The sequence below is a fragment of the Dermochelys coriacea genome, chromosome 12, assembly GCF_009764565.3.
Source record: "Dermochelys coriacea isolate rDerCor1 chromosome 12, rDerCor1.pri.v4, whole genome shotgun sequence".
NCBI lineage: Eukaryota > Metazoa > Chordata > Testudines > Dermochelyidae > Dermochelys > Dermochelys coriacea.
The window spans coordinates 5,316,757-5,331,375 of NC_050079.1; the positions used below are offsets into that span (position 1 = coordinate 5,316,757).

Below are 14,619 nucleotides of genomic sequence, written 5' to 3' on the forward strand. Positions count from 1 at the left end.
GGGCTCTGGGGTTTGGTGAACAACGCGGGCTTCGATGACACCATTGCTGACGCCGAGCTCTCCCCGCTCTGCAAATTCCGCACCTGCATGGATGTGAACTTCTTTGGCACGCTTGAGCTCACCAAAGCACTGCTGCCCCTGCTCCGTTCCTCCCGGGGCAGGATTGTGACTGTCAGCAGCCCGGCAGGTAAAGGCCTGGTCCCCACCCAGTGGGGAAGAAGTGGGGCTGGGTGGGGACCAGGCCATAGTGCCTCATAAGACCGGCCATATAGAGTCAGACCAAAGGTCCATCTAACCCAGTATCCTGTCTTCTGATAGTGGCCAGAGCCAGGTGCCCCATAGGGAATGAACAGAACAGGGAATCAGGGAATGAGCCATCCCCTGTCGTGCACTCCCAGCTTCTGGCAGACAGAGGTTTCACAGGAGCTGTAGTTTGGTTGCATTTGATGGTGAGCTGCTCACTAGGGCCCCAGTATCTTTCATCTGGCCTCAGCTCGTAGATACCAAGCCAGGTTTGCCCCAATCCCCAGTAATGTATGTTTTTTATCTGGCGTCTGTAGCCTAGGCTACCAAATTTCTAATTGCACAAAATTGAGCACCCTAGCCCTGCCCCTTCCCCAATACCACACCCCTTGCCCAGCCCGCCCCTTCTCTGAGGCCCTGCCCCCCGCTCCCTACATTCCCCCTCCCTCAGCGGCTCACTCTCCTCCACCCTCACTCACTTTCACCAGGCTAGGGCAGGGGGTTGGTGTGCAGGTGGGGGTGGGGGATCTAAATGGGGGTGCGGGCTCTGGGATGGGGATGAGGATGAGGATGACGGGGTTGGGCTGCAGGAGGTGGCTCCGGGCTAGGGCAGGAGTTTGGGGTATGGGAGGGGGTGAGGGCTCCTGTTCGGGGTACAGGCTCTGGAGTGGGACTGGGGATGAGGGGTTTGGGGTCCAGGAGGGGGCTCCATGGTGGTGGAGGGGGCTCTGGGCTGGTGCAGGGGAGTTAAGGGTTCCCTCTGTGGGTGCAGGCTCTGGGGTGGGGCTGGGGATGAGGGGTTTGGGGTGTAGGAGGGGGTTTCAGGTTTGTGGAGGCTCAGGGCTGGGGCAGGGTTTACCTCAGGCAGCTCCCGGTCAGTAGTGCAGCGGGGGCGCTAAGGCAGGATGACTGCCTGTCCTGACGCTGCGCTTTGCCCCAGAAGCAGTCAGCAGGTCCGGCTCCCAGGTGGAGGCACGGCAGGCAGCTCTGCACACAGCTCTCATCCGCAGGCACCGCCCCCGCATCTCCCATTGGCCCCGTTCCCTCCCATTGAGGAGCCAGACGTGCTGGCTGCTTCTGGGGTGTAGCGCGGAGTCGGGACTGGTAGGAACTAGCCTGCCTTAGCTCCGCAGCACCGCCGATGGGACTTTGAACGGCACGGGTGGCGGTGCTGACTGGAGCTGCCAGGGTCCCTTTCGAGCGGGTGTTCCGGTCGAAAACAGAACACCTGGTCACCCTACTGTGGCCACAGCATCTCAGCATACCAAGCAGCAAACACAGCGAAGAGTCCAGCAAGGGGACTAGCTGCCTCCTTCGTGCCCAGAAAGCTGCTGAATGTTTTTATTTTTGCTGGGCAGGGTCAGCTGCTCCCTCTTCCCCTGCTGCCATTGTGAGTTTTGCATCTTGTTCTGAAGGCAGAGCTCCAAGCGTTGGGGGCGTTCTCTCCCCCAGGAGGCAGGTCCATAGCCTTGTGCTACTTGCCACGAATTTCTGACCCCTGCTGCCACACGCCTCCCCCTGGAGGCTGGCAAGTTCATTTTCCATTCTCGGAACTGTTCCGAGAGCTTGACGCCCTGGGCGAGTGGCACGGCTTTAGGTCGCTTGCTCCAATGTCATGGGGGTCTTTAAGGAGGAGAAGTGATATCTTGACACTTGCCTGTTGTTCTAGACAGAGTCCAGTGGGGTATGCAGTGCTGGGGGTGAGGTTAGGACTCAGACTCGGGTCTGAGCTGTGACAGTCCTGAGTTTCATCCCGTGTCTCTTGGAAAGGATGTGCCAATCTGTGAGCTTAGCTGTGCTGTGTTGAAGTGCGGGACCACACCTTCCCCCCAGGACCGGGACCCAGGAGTTCTGATACCCGTAACTGTTATGTTGTCTTGCAAAGAGTTGTGTCCCCACAGCAATGGCCCGTGTGTTTTCTTCTCTCCAAGGCGACATGCCGTACCCTTGTTTAGCAGCGTACGGGGCCTCGAAAGCTGCCCTCACCCTCCTCATGGACACGTTCCGAAGCGAGCTGGAGCCCTGGGGGGTAAAAGTGAGCGTGATCCTACCCGGCTACTTCAAAACAGGTAAGAGCTCCTCACCTGCCAGCCGGGCTGTGATGGGGGGACACGTGGTGTAAGGCCTGCCTAGGGTGGTGTATTGGGTGGGTTTCTCACAACAGCCCGCGTCTCAGGGAACAACCCATACTCATTGCTGTGAGTGATGCCTGGCTCCTGGAAACCGGCTGTGTGGGAAGACACCCAGTGCCAGCTGTCCCCCTGAATGTTTACTGAGCATTTCACAGCCTGTGTTAATTAAAGCCTCGATCTGCACAGGAGAGGAGGAAAGGACCAGCCACGTCCGCGTCTTGGTAAAGATCAGATAACTGAGAGATTGCTCAAGATCACTTCAGGCGCTGCAAAGACTAGAACCCTGAACTCTCTAATGTCACAGAACTAGCTGTCATGTGCTTCCCTTTTGGGAGCGCTATGTACTGAGCTGTGCTGTGTCTAATTGCCCAGACCACACTGTCCTAAGGGGCGAGACTGTCAAAATGTCCCCCTCAAGGCCACAGGTAAGAACACCGGCAGCTGCTGGATGCTGAGCTGTGTAGAAAATCTCGCTCTGGTTGCGATGCGGAGCCTCTCTAGAAAATCTGGCCTTAGCTGTCCCTTGGCCACACCTCACTCTTTTTTCTGGTACTGCACTAACCATCCTTCCGGCCCCGGTCACGTCAGTTGCTCTGCTCTGAACTATCTGCAGATTGGCAATACCCTCCTCCCGTTGAAGTGCCCAGAACCGAACCCCACGTTCCAGGCATGTTCGTACCCCAGGTTTAGAGAGGAGCGTTTCTCTGATGTGAGAGGAGACCTGCCAGCTGGGCACTCCCCAGAGCTGGAAGGAGAGGGGCTTCATTGACACGTGTTCAGACCAAAACTGCACGGGGCTTTTTCTGCTCCACTTCCGGGGAAAGCAACAGGGACAGATTTTGCTATTCGAACCCCAGCCAGTCCAAACATGGGGGGCAGGTCACTTGTGGTCCGCAGGGGAGATGGAACTTTAATATTGTGGAACTAACTTTGCTGGCGGCTCCTTCCCTGGCTGTGTGGTGTCTCCCTGGACCAGAGATTTTGTCCTCACTCTGTTTTGATAGGGCACTAAGCAGCCTTCTGGCTGCTGGATGAAGTGGTGCTTTTGGTCTGCAATATCACGTCTAATTTACTTGCTCCAAGTCTCAGCAGTTCTGTTTCCCAGGGCATATCTAGGCATGGGATTATTTTCCCCAGCTATTTAGCAAGCTTTCTGCAGGCTGACTCTCACTTTACCTGCTGCACTGTGTCTCGTCTCTCTGGGACCTGCTATTGGGTTTCACAGGCCTCACTGATGTTAGCAACTCCTGCCAATTTAGTGTCATCATCTGCACACATTGTCCGTGTGCTGTTTGCCTCGCCCTGTCATTATGATGCTGTTACTTAACAGTTATTGTATAACAGCAACGGGGGGCAGGGAGTGTCACAGAAAGATTGGAAACCCTACAATGCACAACTCACAGCTAGATCAAAGACAGCAAGTGCAGGGAGATATGTCCCTGGGGGAACATGAGCAGGAGGTAGGGCTGCAACCTGGATGCCATTAGTTACTTTTAAAAATCCTTGCACTGCATTGCACAAAGGAGGAGTGTGGGCTAGTCCACACATGGAGTTGTTCTGGAGCGGCTGTTCTACTGTAAATTCACCCTAGTCCGGAAAAAAGTTCCTGTGTAGACGAACCCTTACGTGGCAACAGAGGATCCGGCGCCGTGAGGTGTGTGCCGAGGCAGCAGGCGGGGGACACTGAGGTAGTGGAAAATCCAGGACTGAGGGTGAGGGCTGAAGGCAGTGCAGAAGTGAGGGTGGCACTCCCATGATGACCCCCTTTTGGGTCAGGACCTCCATGGTTCCAACACTGTGAAATTTCAGGTGTATACATTGAAACGTTGACATTGACTAATTTTAAATTCCTATAACCATAAAGTTGACCAAACTGGACCGTGACTTTGGTAGGGCCCTACCCCGCGGGGACTGGTCACCAACTTGTATGCAGAAGGTACGTCTACACAGCCAAAAAAACCCCATAGCAGTGAGTCTCAGCTCAGGATGACTGCCTTGGGCTTGCGGGGCTCAACAAAGCACTGTGGATGTTCAGGCTGGGGCTGGACCCCCAGGCTCTGAGACTCTCCCCACTCGCCAGATTTCAGCCCAAGCATCTACACTGCTGGTTTTAGCCCTGTAGTTTGAGCCCCGCAAGCCAGAGTCAATTGACCCAGGCTCTGAGCCGCACGGCCGCAGGGTATTTTTGCTGTGTAGATGTCCCCTGAGAACCGGAGGCCATTCCTGAGCAGTGGTGTGTTCTCATTGCTGACAGACTGTGTCTCACTGGGCAGCCTGGCCCTTAGAGCAGGTCCCCTGGAAGGGATTATGTGATGAGAACCACGGCATGATCCTGCCCCCTCCTGCCAGGAGCACAGGCCAGCGGGGCCCCTTCTCGACCCCACGGCTGGGAGGAGGGAAGGTTCCCTAGGTTTGCTATCCATGGACGACCTGGGTGGAGGAGGGAGGTGCTGCACTCTCTGCATTCCCCCAGGTCGTGCATCTGGGATAGGGCGGCCAGGCAGCACGGACTAGGGCTTAAGGCTGTTGGGTTCATTCTAGGTACGAGTTGCGACCCTGCCTACTGGCACGAGAAGAAGGAGCAGCTCCTGGCCAGCCTGCCCACGGACCTGCTGCAGGCCTACGGGGAGGAGTACATCCATGAGATCAACAAGCAGTTTGTTAAATTCATGAAGATTGCGAATGAGGATTTGAGTTTAGTGGTGAACAGCATCGCCGATGCCCTCATCTCTACCAGTCCAGCGCCGCGCTATTACCCGGGGCGGGGCATGCGGCTCATTTATTTCATCCATCACTACCTGCCCTCCGTCATCAGAGACCTCTTCCTTAAAGCATTCTTCATCAACCAAAAACTCCCCAGGGCGCTGCAGCCAAAGCATCAGAATGGGCTCAAGCAAGAATGACCCTTGCCTGCAAGCTGGGGGGAGCCAGGAGATATTGTAAAGCAGTGACGGGGTGGAGGGAGTCTTCTCACTTTATAGTCTTAGGCACAAAACTAAGTAAAACCGAGAGTGCACATGTGCATGACACGGCCGCTGCGTTGTTCTTGTGTGCCGGGCAGGGTGAATCAGCACACTCAGAAACCAAATTGCTTTCTCTGAATCAAAGCGATGTAGATCTATTTCCTACTGTGTAAGAATCAAAGTGCTCGAGAGACCTTGGTTGGTATTATTTTTCTGACTGGGTGTCTCTCATGAAAAGGCCGCTGGCGAGACGTGGAATCACATATGGGTCAGCCGCCCCCACCATGTCACGTACTTGAGTGATTTTTCTCAGCTAAGTGAATTTTTCTTTGCTGCTGCTGGATGTGTTAATCTCTCAGCTGTCTCTTGACTGGCTCAAGGATGGTGGCCTTTACCTGTCAATGGACCAAACCTGTGTCTGCCTCTCTGTGCAGCTCTTCACACTCCAGCCCAGGACCCGGCTCTCCTGGACTTCAGCTGGGACTGCGGTGGCCAAGTCTCGAGCGGATGGTCTACAGATCTTTTCACAGGATGAATTATGTGATTGTCACTTTTTAAATAAACCAGTTATTTGTATTTCAGCTAAACCCCTGAGGTCTCGCTCTCTCCTGGTGGAAGGCGGTGGGGCTTCCCAAGGGAAGTCCACACCCATAGGCGTTGGAAATGGTCATTCATTCCATCCCCCACCCAGTGCAGGATTGGGCCCTACCAGAGTTGGCATAGGGAGGAAAGTCTTTGGGTGGGGGCAGCATGTACCTCTAGCAGAAGCAGCCCTGCAGGGGTGCAGCTCACTGGCTGAAGATGCTGTTTTCTGGATGTTTGAGAGTCTCGGCTTCTTTGAGGATTGGTGTGTGGGGATGTTAGTGCGTGGCTGGCGCCGTGATTGTTGTATTCATGTTCTGAGGTTTGGCACATCGACCCATTTGTCGGGCTGCCCTCCAGGACAGTGATTGTGGGTCTCTGTGGTGGTGGGGGGCAGTATGCAGGGCTGAGTGTGTTCATCCAGGGTTGTGGCTGTTGTGGAATGTGTTGCCGCGTGGGCAGGCAGGCCAGTGCCCATTTACCCAGGGAGCCAGGACAGGTGGCTCTGCCAAACCATCTCCAGGACACTTGCCCATGGCATTGGCATGTGATGGCACATGTGGCCAGGTGCTGTTGGCAGGGGCAGCCCAGGGCCTGGAATGCACAGGCCTTGGGGAGGGGCACCCCACTGACAGGATAGGGAGCTTATGAGGAGGGGGGGACGCCGGGGCAGCCGAGGGCCTCTCCCTGAGGCACAGGGTGATGGCTCCCCCCCCCACCCCAGCTGCTGCGGGTACCCACTGCAATGGCACGGAAGAGAAGCTGCTGCTTCAGCACCTTTCCCATCCGACCCTCCACGCAACCCAGCTGCACTGAGGAGCTGCACAGCTCACCTCCTCTTGGGGGATGAGGCCTAGCGAACTCGGTAATAGGCAGCACCAGCACCCCCCTGCTCCTGGGCCCTCTGCTACCCCCCTCTGCATCTAGTCCCGAGACAACCCCACTCTGCTCCCCCACACCCCTGCAGTTACCATGCCCCCCCAGCAACACGGCTCATGTGGCCACCTGAGGGACAGGTGCTGGCTGGGCTAGGAGCTCTGGGACACCTCCCCTGGCTCCCTTCCATGCTCTAACTGAATTGCTCCAGGCCAGGCTGATGGCTCAGGAGAGCAGACATGGTCCCCATTCCCCACTCTGCTCTCCTGCGCACTTGCAACCTCGCCCAGCAGTGGGATGGGGCAGAGCCTTGTTTGTTCCTCTCCCCAGGCCTGGCCCCCTCAGTTATACGCCCCACCCTCTCTGCAAGGCATGGCCTGGTTTGGCTTAGCCACAATGCTAACCATGGAAAAGTGAGCACCAGAAGAATAGAGCCCCTGTGCCAGGCTGGTAACCCCACATGCCCCTCGCTCCCCACCCAGTGCAATTCACTCGCTGCAGCTGGGCTACAGGAACTTTGGGACAGGGCTCTCAGCCAGTGCAACTAAGCCGGCATACAAGGCCTACAACGGGGTGCTTGCCTGTGCTCAAAACCTGCCTGCAGCATGTGTGAATACAGAGGGAGGGGGCTGGCCGGGTATGGGCCCACTCAGGTGGCTGGGGCCAGGCCTGCAGCCCCAATGAAGGGTCCAGCTCTCACCCACTAAATGCTTGAGCTTAGGAGCAGGGGGGTGGTTCTAGGACTTTCAATGCACATTACTTGTTGGAGTGACATCCCCGGGGGGGGCAGGATTGCCCGCTTTGCCCAGAACAGTCCCATGGCTGGCTGAGCTCTGAGGGGCCGTTGCTGCCTTTCTCCTGTTCCTGAGGCTTGGGGGAAAGCACTCAGGCCACCTCTTACCCAGTGCCAGAACCCAACAGGCCTCAGGGCAAGTGCTTCCAAGCTTGAAGCAAACATGTCCCTGTCCTGACACCTGTGTGCTCCTGGCAGAGCGGCACAGGTGCTGTAGGGACCTCAGTGATGGACATCCTGCTCTCATGACGCCAGCCCGGCCATGACCACAAGGCAAGCACCAAGGAGCTGCTGCCCCGTGTGTGTGCCTGGCGCCCATGACCCCGCCCTGGTTTCTGAAGGCATGCCCACCACTGACCAGCCCTGCTCCTCCCTAGGCCGCATCCCCTGATTGTCCCCCTCTCAGGCCAGGCCACCAGCTGATGGCATCCTGCATGCCAGCTGCCATTACGCAGCAGGGTCAGCACAGGTAGGTCACCCCTTTGGAGCTGTGACCCTGGATTCAGACAGCACCTCCTCCCAAAGCCCTGTGTAAGCCTCACAGTGGGAAATGAGACAAAGCCTGAGAGAAAAGGCTTCTACTGGGCTGTAGGCTTGCCTAGCCTAGTGCCAGCTGCGCTGGTAAACTTAAGAATGGCCTGGTGCCTTCAGTCCCCACACCCCAACCTACGCGGGCACCTCTGTGTCAATCTGCTCTGCATGAGCATCCCCCTGCTGCTTTGGATCTGCTCATTCCCTGCCCTGGCACAACAGCATCATCCCTGCTAATGCGTCAGGCATGGTCTCGCAGCCTCCTGAGCAGCTCGCCAACAGGTATTTCACCTGCCCCCCCACCCCCCCCCCATTACCTCCCTAAGCGCTGCCCCACGGTGCTGCTGTTAAAGTAAAGCCAGACTGGCTCACTGCCCATTCCATAACTCAGCGTGGCCATGCAGTACCGAGTCCACTCACCAGGTCCTAGACGGCCTTCACTGCACAGCCTGCACCCAGCCCTCCAGTAGCCTAGGTGTGGGAGGGTGGCAGAGTGCCCAGGATGCCAGCCCAAGCACAACTGTCTACTTTTTGGCACAAGCCAAACATGAGGCAGCTGCACTAGTGCCATGTGCCAGCCTGGGCCGGCTGCATCGGCAGACAAGCTTGCAGCCCCACGCTGCCATGCATAAAACAGTCCCGGCCCTCCCTGCCTCATCAGGCAGGGCTAGGTCACCGTGTGCACAGAGCGCTTAGCGCTTTCACAGCTGGATGGCAGTCTCAGAGATCACTCAGTTGGTCTGACCTGTAGCACGCAGGCAGGCCCTGTTATCATTTCACCCTGGCTGGAGCCCACCCAGGAACTTGCATTTGACTCACGTGTAACTTGTTTGGCTAAGTCAGGGGTCAGCAACCTTTCAGAAGTGGTGTGCCAAATCTTCATTTATTCACTTTAATTTAAAGGTTTGCATGATAGTAATACATGTTAATGTTTTTTAGAAGGTCTCTCTCTATGTCTATATATTATTTAACTAAACTATTGTTGTATATAAAGTAAATAAGGTTTTCAAAATGTTTAAGAAGCTTCATTTAAAATTAAATTAAAATGCTGATCTCACGCCGCCGGCCCACTCAGCCTGCTGCCGGCCTGGGGGTTCGTTCACTTAGGCCGGCAGCAGGCTGAGCATGGCCTGCAGCCGGGACCCCGGCTGGCACGGGGCCGGCAGCCAGAACCCCAGACCGGCAGCAGGCTGAGCGGGGCCGGCGCCCGGGACCCCAGACTGGCAGTGGACTGAGCGGCTCTGCCCGCTGTCGGTCTGGGGTTCCGGCCACCGGCTCCTGCCAGCCAGGGTCCTGGCTGCTGGCCCTGCTCAGCCTGCTGCTGGTCTGGGATCGCCGCCCTGCCCACAGAGTAGCTACCTACCTTCTCCTTGTTTCTAGCCCATTCTCTTCCTCTCTCTCTCTGCACTGAGCTGAGGGTGGGAGTGTGCTGAGCACAGGGCTGGGGAGTGAAGGAGCAGGCTGGGAGTTGGGGTGTAGGGTCTGGCCGGGAGCTAGAATGAGGGAGGGGGCTCAGGGTTGGGGTAGGAGGTTTGGGGTAGGAGGTTTGGGTGTGGAGTGCTTACCTGGGCAGCTCCCATTTGGTGCAAGGGGTGCAGGCACAAATGTGGAGGGGGGTGCAGGAGCTCCCATTTGGTGCTCAGGGTGGGGGTGAGATTGTGGGGGGTGCAAGAATCAGGGCATGGGGTATGGGGGGCTGAGTATGTGTGGGGGTGCTGGACTAAAGGCTGGGATTGTGGGGGGGTGCAGGGGTCAGGGCAGAGGGCTGGGGTGTGGGCTAGGGTCAAGGGGGTGTGCCCAGCCCCCTGCCCAGAGCGGCTTACGGCAGGGGGCTGGAGGGGATATGCCCTGATTCCCCCCCGCCCTTCCCCAAGGGTCCCCACCTCTTCTCCGCCTCCTCCCCAGAGCAGCGAGCGTGCCGGGGCTCTGCTTCTCCCCCTCCCTCGCAAGGGCCATCAGCTGATCTTGGCAGCAGGGAGGGAGAGGAGGAGGGGCAGGACCCCAGCACCACAGCAGGAGGGGGGAAGCTTGCCTGCCCTGCAGCAGCATCCGGTAGGACCAAGCTTCTTCACCCTGTCCCCCCCGGAGGAGTGGGGGGGGGGAAGAAGAGCAGGCCGGGGCGGGCAGGATTTTTAATGGCACACTGCTGCCTGCCGGGGTCCCGGCCTGGGTTCGGCAGCGGGCTGAGCGGGGCCAGCGGCTGGGACCCGGCAGGCAGCAGCGTGCCATTAAAAATCAGCTCACGTGGCATTTTTGGCACGTGTGCTATAAGTTGCCGACCCCTGGGCTAAAGCATCTTCCAGAAAGGTAGACAGCTGTGATATGAAGCCTTCAAGAAGTGGCAAATCCACCCCATCCAGCAGCTGATCACCACTTCAACATTTGGGCCATTTCCCATTTCAGTGGGTCCAGCTCCAGTTTCCAGCCACTGATTCTTCATCTGCCATTCTCCACTAGCGTTAAAGCGCCTGTTTGGCCCCAGCCTTTTTGCCACATGCAGGTAGTTGTGCACCGTACGCCCATCAAACTTCCTTTTGCAGAGCTGCACCTACTGACGGCATCAAGGCTCTGCATACGAGGCATTTTATTCCAACCACAACTCGTTTGCGTGGCTCTTTTTTTGCACCCTCTCCAATTTTTCCACACCCTTTTTAAAACAGAGCCCAGACCTGGCTGCACTATCCCACTCTGTCTCACCAGTCCCGCCCGCTGAGTTAAAATCCTCCCCCAGCAGACGGAAAACAGTGACACAGCCTGAGGCATGAGGAGGACACTGTGGGCCCTGGACTGATGTGGGTCTGCAGGCAGAGATGACAACAGGAGAGGCACCACCAGGAGAGGGCACACCCCCTAAGAGAGCTAATCCCCGCGATTGCTGGCAGGAGGCACCACTGGTGAGCGAACCATGTCACAGTCTTACAAAGTAAAGAATAAGGATTACCACACCGTTCTTCCAACACCCATTAAACAAGACTGCACAGCTCGCACCCCAGCCCACACACCCCCTCCAAAGGGGAACAGTGGAAGTAAAGCTGAGAGTCAAAATAAGAGCATCACCCACCACTAAGATTTTCTCTTAGGCCAGCTCTACAGTACCACTTGCTTCAGTTGCCAGGCCAGCTCCAGCTGGGTTGTAGATGACACCAGAACCCAGCCAGAGCGGCAGCGGGTGGCCGGACCTAGGCCTGGCCTGTTCGGGTCTAGTTCCGTGTGGTTCCTTCATAGCGTTCATGTCCTATAAAAACAGGAGCCCCAGTGAGGCCAGGAGCCCAGCTGGGAGTCACTGGCTACACTCAACCTTTTGAGGATCCACAGAGAAGTGTTTCACTGAGCACCGGGCTGGGTCACCAGCTGAGGACTGGGAAGGGCAGTGGGCAGAGGAAGGCTGGGGGCCCACTTGGCTCCAGTCTCCGCAGGAGGGCACCGTCCCACAGGATCAGCTTCTTGACTGTCCAGAAGTGATGTGAATGCTCCTCGCCAGGTGACAGCAGTAGCAGCAGCCAGCCCATGCAGTGTGGCAGAAGAAGCAGCGGGGGCAGCCCTAGCCCAGAGGACCCCACAGAATCAGCAGGACATGGTGCTACACCAGAGTAGAGCCGGGGGCGATTGGCTTGTGGCTGATGTGCTGACCCAGGCTGCAAGAGCTCCACCCCCAAGTGCCAGTCTCCCTGCGTGGCCACAGCCCATGAGAAGGGACTAGGCCATTACTGACGTGGGAAACAGCCTGGGCATTGGTGATTGACCCACAGCTGCTGCAGGATTCCTGCGGTGGGACAGGTTGGTGACAGGGGATGGGCAGGCTGGTGGGAACGGCTGGGGTCTAGGAGGAATGTGTTTGAGAGTTAGACCACCAGAGGAGTGAAGTTCTGGGTCAGCCTTTCAAGGGGAGTAGTGGGGGCAAAAGACCTGTCTGGCTTCAAGATTAGACTGCATAAGTTTATGGAGGAGATGGTCTGATGGGATAACGTGGTATGGGCAATTAATTGATCTTTAACTATTCATGGTAAATAGGCCCAATGGCCTGTGATGGGATGTTAGATGGGGTGGGATCTGAGTTACTACAGAGAATTCTTCCCTGGGCGTCTGGCTGGAGAGCCTTGCCCACATGCTCAGGGTTCAGCTGATCGCCACGTTTTCCTCCAGGGCAGATTGGCAGAGGCCCTGGCGGTTTTTTCACCTTCCTCTGTAGCATGGGGCATGGGTCACGTGCTGGAGGATTCTCTGCTCTTTGAAGTCTTTAAACCACGATTTGAGGACTTCAATAAGCTCAGACATAGGTGAGAGGCTTATCGCAGGAGTGGGTGGGTGAGATTCTGTGGCCTGCAGTGTGCAGGAGGTCAGACTAGATGATCAGAATGGTCCCTTCGACCTTAATATCTATGCATCTAAGTCACTCAGCTGTGAAATGGGGATAATCCTGCCTGCGTTGCCAGGTGTCAGATCTGTGCAGGCAGCACTAACCCCTGCAGGTGCCATGGGGTAACAGCAGCAGTTGTTCTGCCTTGGCTGGGCAGCTGCAGCATGGTTACCCACCCTTGGATGGCTCCAAACACAAATTCAGACCCTGGTGAAGCTGAAGGCTTCAACCAAGCTCCCCCCAGCCTGGGCCCACAGCTAGGACCGTTTGGATTACCCCCCACCTACACTGACAGCAGCTTCCAGGCCTGGGGAGGCGCTCGCCCAGCCAGCATGGGCATATGAGGCTACTGTCCCATAAACGCAGGTCTGCACCACAGGGGGAGAGCTGGTAGCAGCACTGACCATGCCCAAGGATTGCCAGGGGCTGTGATGGCCCCACAGTGAGCTGACACGTGGCTCAAAGCCCAGTTCAAGCCCCCAGGGGGAAAGCAGGGGCTCAGTGACACACTGCAGGCTCTGAATGCTGGCCTTGCCCCGGCCATCCCAGCACAGGGCTGCCGTCTCACTGCTGCAGACGGGCAGGGCTCCTGGAGCTGCAGGTGAGAAACCAGTCAAGGCAGCATGGTGCTCTAGGCAGATATTTATTGTCACAAGGGAAGGAGAGCCAGGACAGCAAACCACTCTGCAGAGAATGACGGAGCAGGGTGTCCAGGCTGTTCTTACCAGTCTCCTACACATGCATGTAGGAGCAGCACAAAGCTTGCTGCACTGCAGCTGAGAATAGACAGCCTTCTAATGCCAGCTTGGAGCATGACAGCAAAGCAGCTGGGCCAGGCCCTGGACAGGAACCACGACCGCCCCATGCCTGCTGAGCACCCTGCTTTGGGGACAGTGCAATCCCCAGCAACCTTCATCTGCGAGGGGCTGTAAGCCAAGGAAACAGACCCAGTGGAACCTGACTCCAGGTCCCAGCAGAGCAGGGCCTGGGCTGCAGAGACTGAAAAGAAGGGTGCTCTGGGGCCAGGAAGGTGGAGTTCAGCACAGGCCAAGGGAGCTCTGAGCAGAGAGCACGTGTGGGTGGGTGGCAGCTAAGGGCACCAGAAGTCACCCTCTCTCCCTCCATGGGCAAAGCAGCAGCGACCCCAAGCCAGCAGCAGGGAAGGCAGGAGAAGCTCAAAGCCCATGCTCCTCGGGTCTCCCACTCCCTGTCTCAACTTGCATTAACGGACTGCAAAAGCCATGTCGCTGAAGGCAGGTGTGCTCTTCAAGCCAGCCTCCCTGCGCAGGGCGATTATAGGCCGAGGCAGTTACCCACACTGACTGCCAACACCCCAGTGTTCATGCCAGACACCCAGCAGGGGTAGGATGGGGTTTGGCAGCTTCCCATAAACCCCTGGCCCAGAAAGAGCAACAGATCTTCAATGGCCTTCTGGAACCCTTTGAATGACCATCTTACCGCCTGGGCAAACCAAGCTAGCAGCCACTCACCTGCCCCCAGAATCTGGGAATGAGCCTGCAGTTATGGGGACATGTGCTCCTAACCATGGAGCAAAGGGGTGTGGGGCCTGCTCACTGCACACCCAGGACATGCTCGCAGATGGACGGCTCGGCAGTTTGTATAGGAGGCAATGGGCTGCTCCTGGGATATAGGCAGCCAGCCTGGCAGGACAGCCAGCTCAGAGCCCACAGGAATGGGCAGAGGCCAGGGGCTCCCAGAAGAAGAGGGGCAGCTAGTGGGTCCAGGTGAGCAATGCAGAGGGGACCCTGAGGTAGCCATGGAGGTTGGACAGGCTGGCTAGCACCTGCACTCAGCAGTAGCCACGTACTGCCCCCACAGCCACTGCAGGGCCAGCCTCACTCAAGACCTGTTCCCAGGTTGAGGGCAGGTTAGCAAGAATCTTTCTGGGGCAAAGGCATTTGCTCACTGGTCCCCCCCTTCAGTGACTGGCCTGCCTCAGCACCAGCAGGTCCACAGGAAGAAAGTGCAGCCTGGCGACGGGGGGAAGGACGCGGTCACTGCGTGCTGCTCAGAGCCCTGCAATAGCCAGCAGGAACCTCTGCCTCGGCTCTCCGAACAAGGACTGCTCGGTTTTCTGCCCTCGGAGGATTCAGACCCAAGATGAGGCAGGAATTACACAGC

At 57.3% G+C, this 14,619-nt stretch overlaps 1 protein-coding gene across 2 annotated transcripts in view; it reads left to right on the forward strand.

The window, feature by feature from the left end:
• The window catches only part of HSD11B2 (hydroxysteroid 11-beta dehydrogenase 2), a 54,570-nt gene extending 48,651 nt beyond the window's left edge, over positions 1-5,919 (forward strand). For both annotated transcript variants that reach the window (XM_038368426.2, XM_043494799.1), the window contains exons 3-5: positions 2-187; positions 2,175-2,312; positions 4,917-5,919. In XM_038368426.2, coding sequence (XP_038224354.1) covers positions 2-187; positions 2,175-2,312; positions 4,917-5,278 — 686 coding nt within the window. In that variant the 3' untranslated portion in view covers positions 5,279-5,919. The remainder of the gene's footprint in view (position 1; positions 188-2,174; positions 2,313-4,916) is intronic.
• Positions 5,920-14,619: the final 8,700 nt, after the last annotated feature.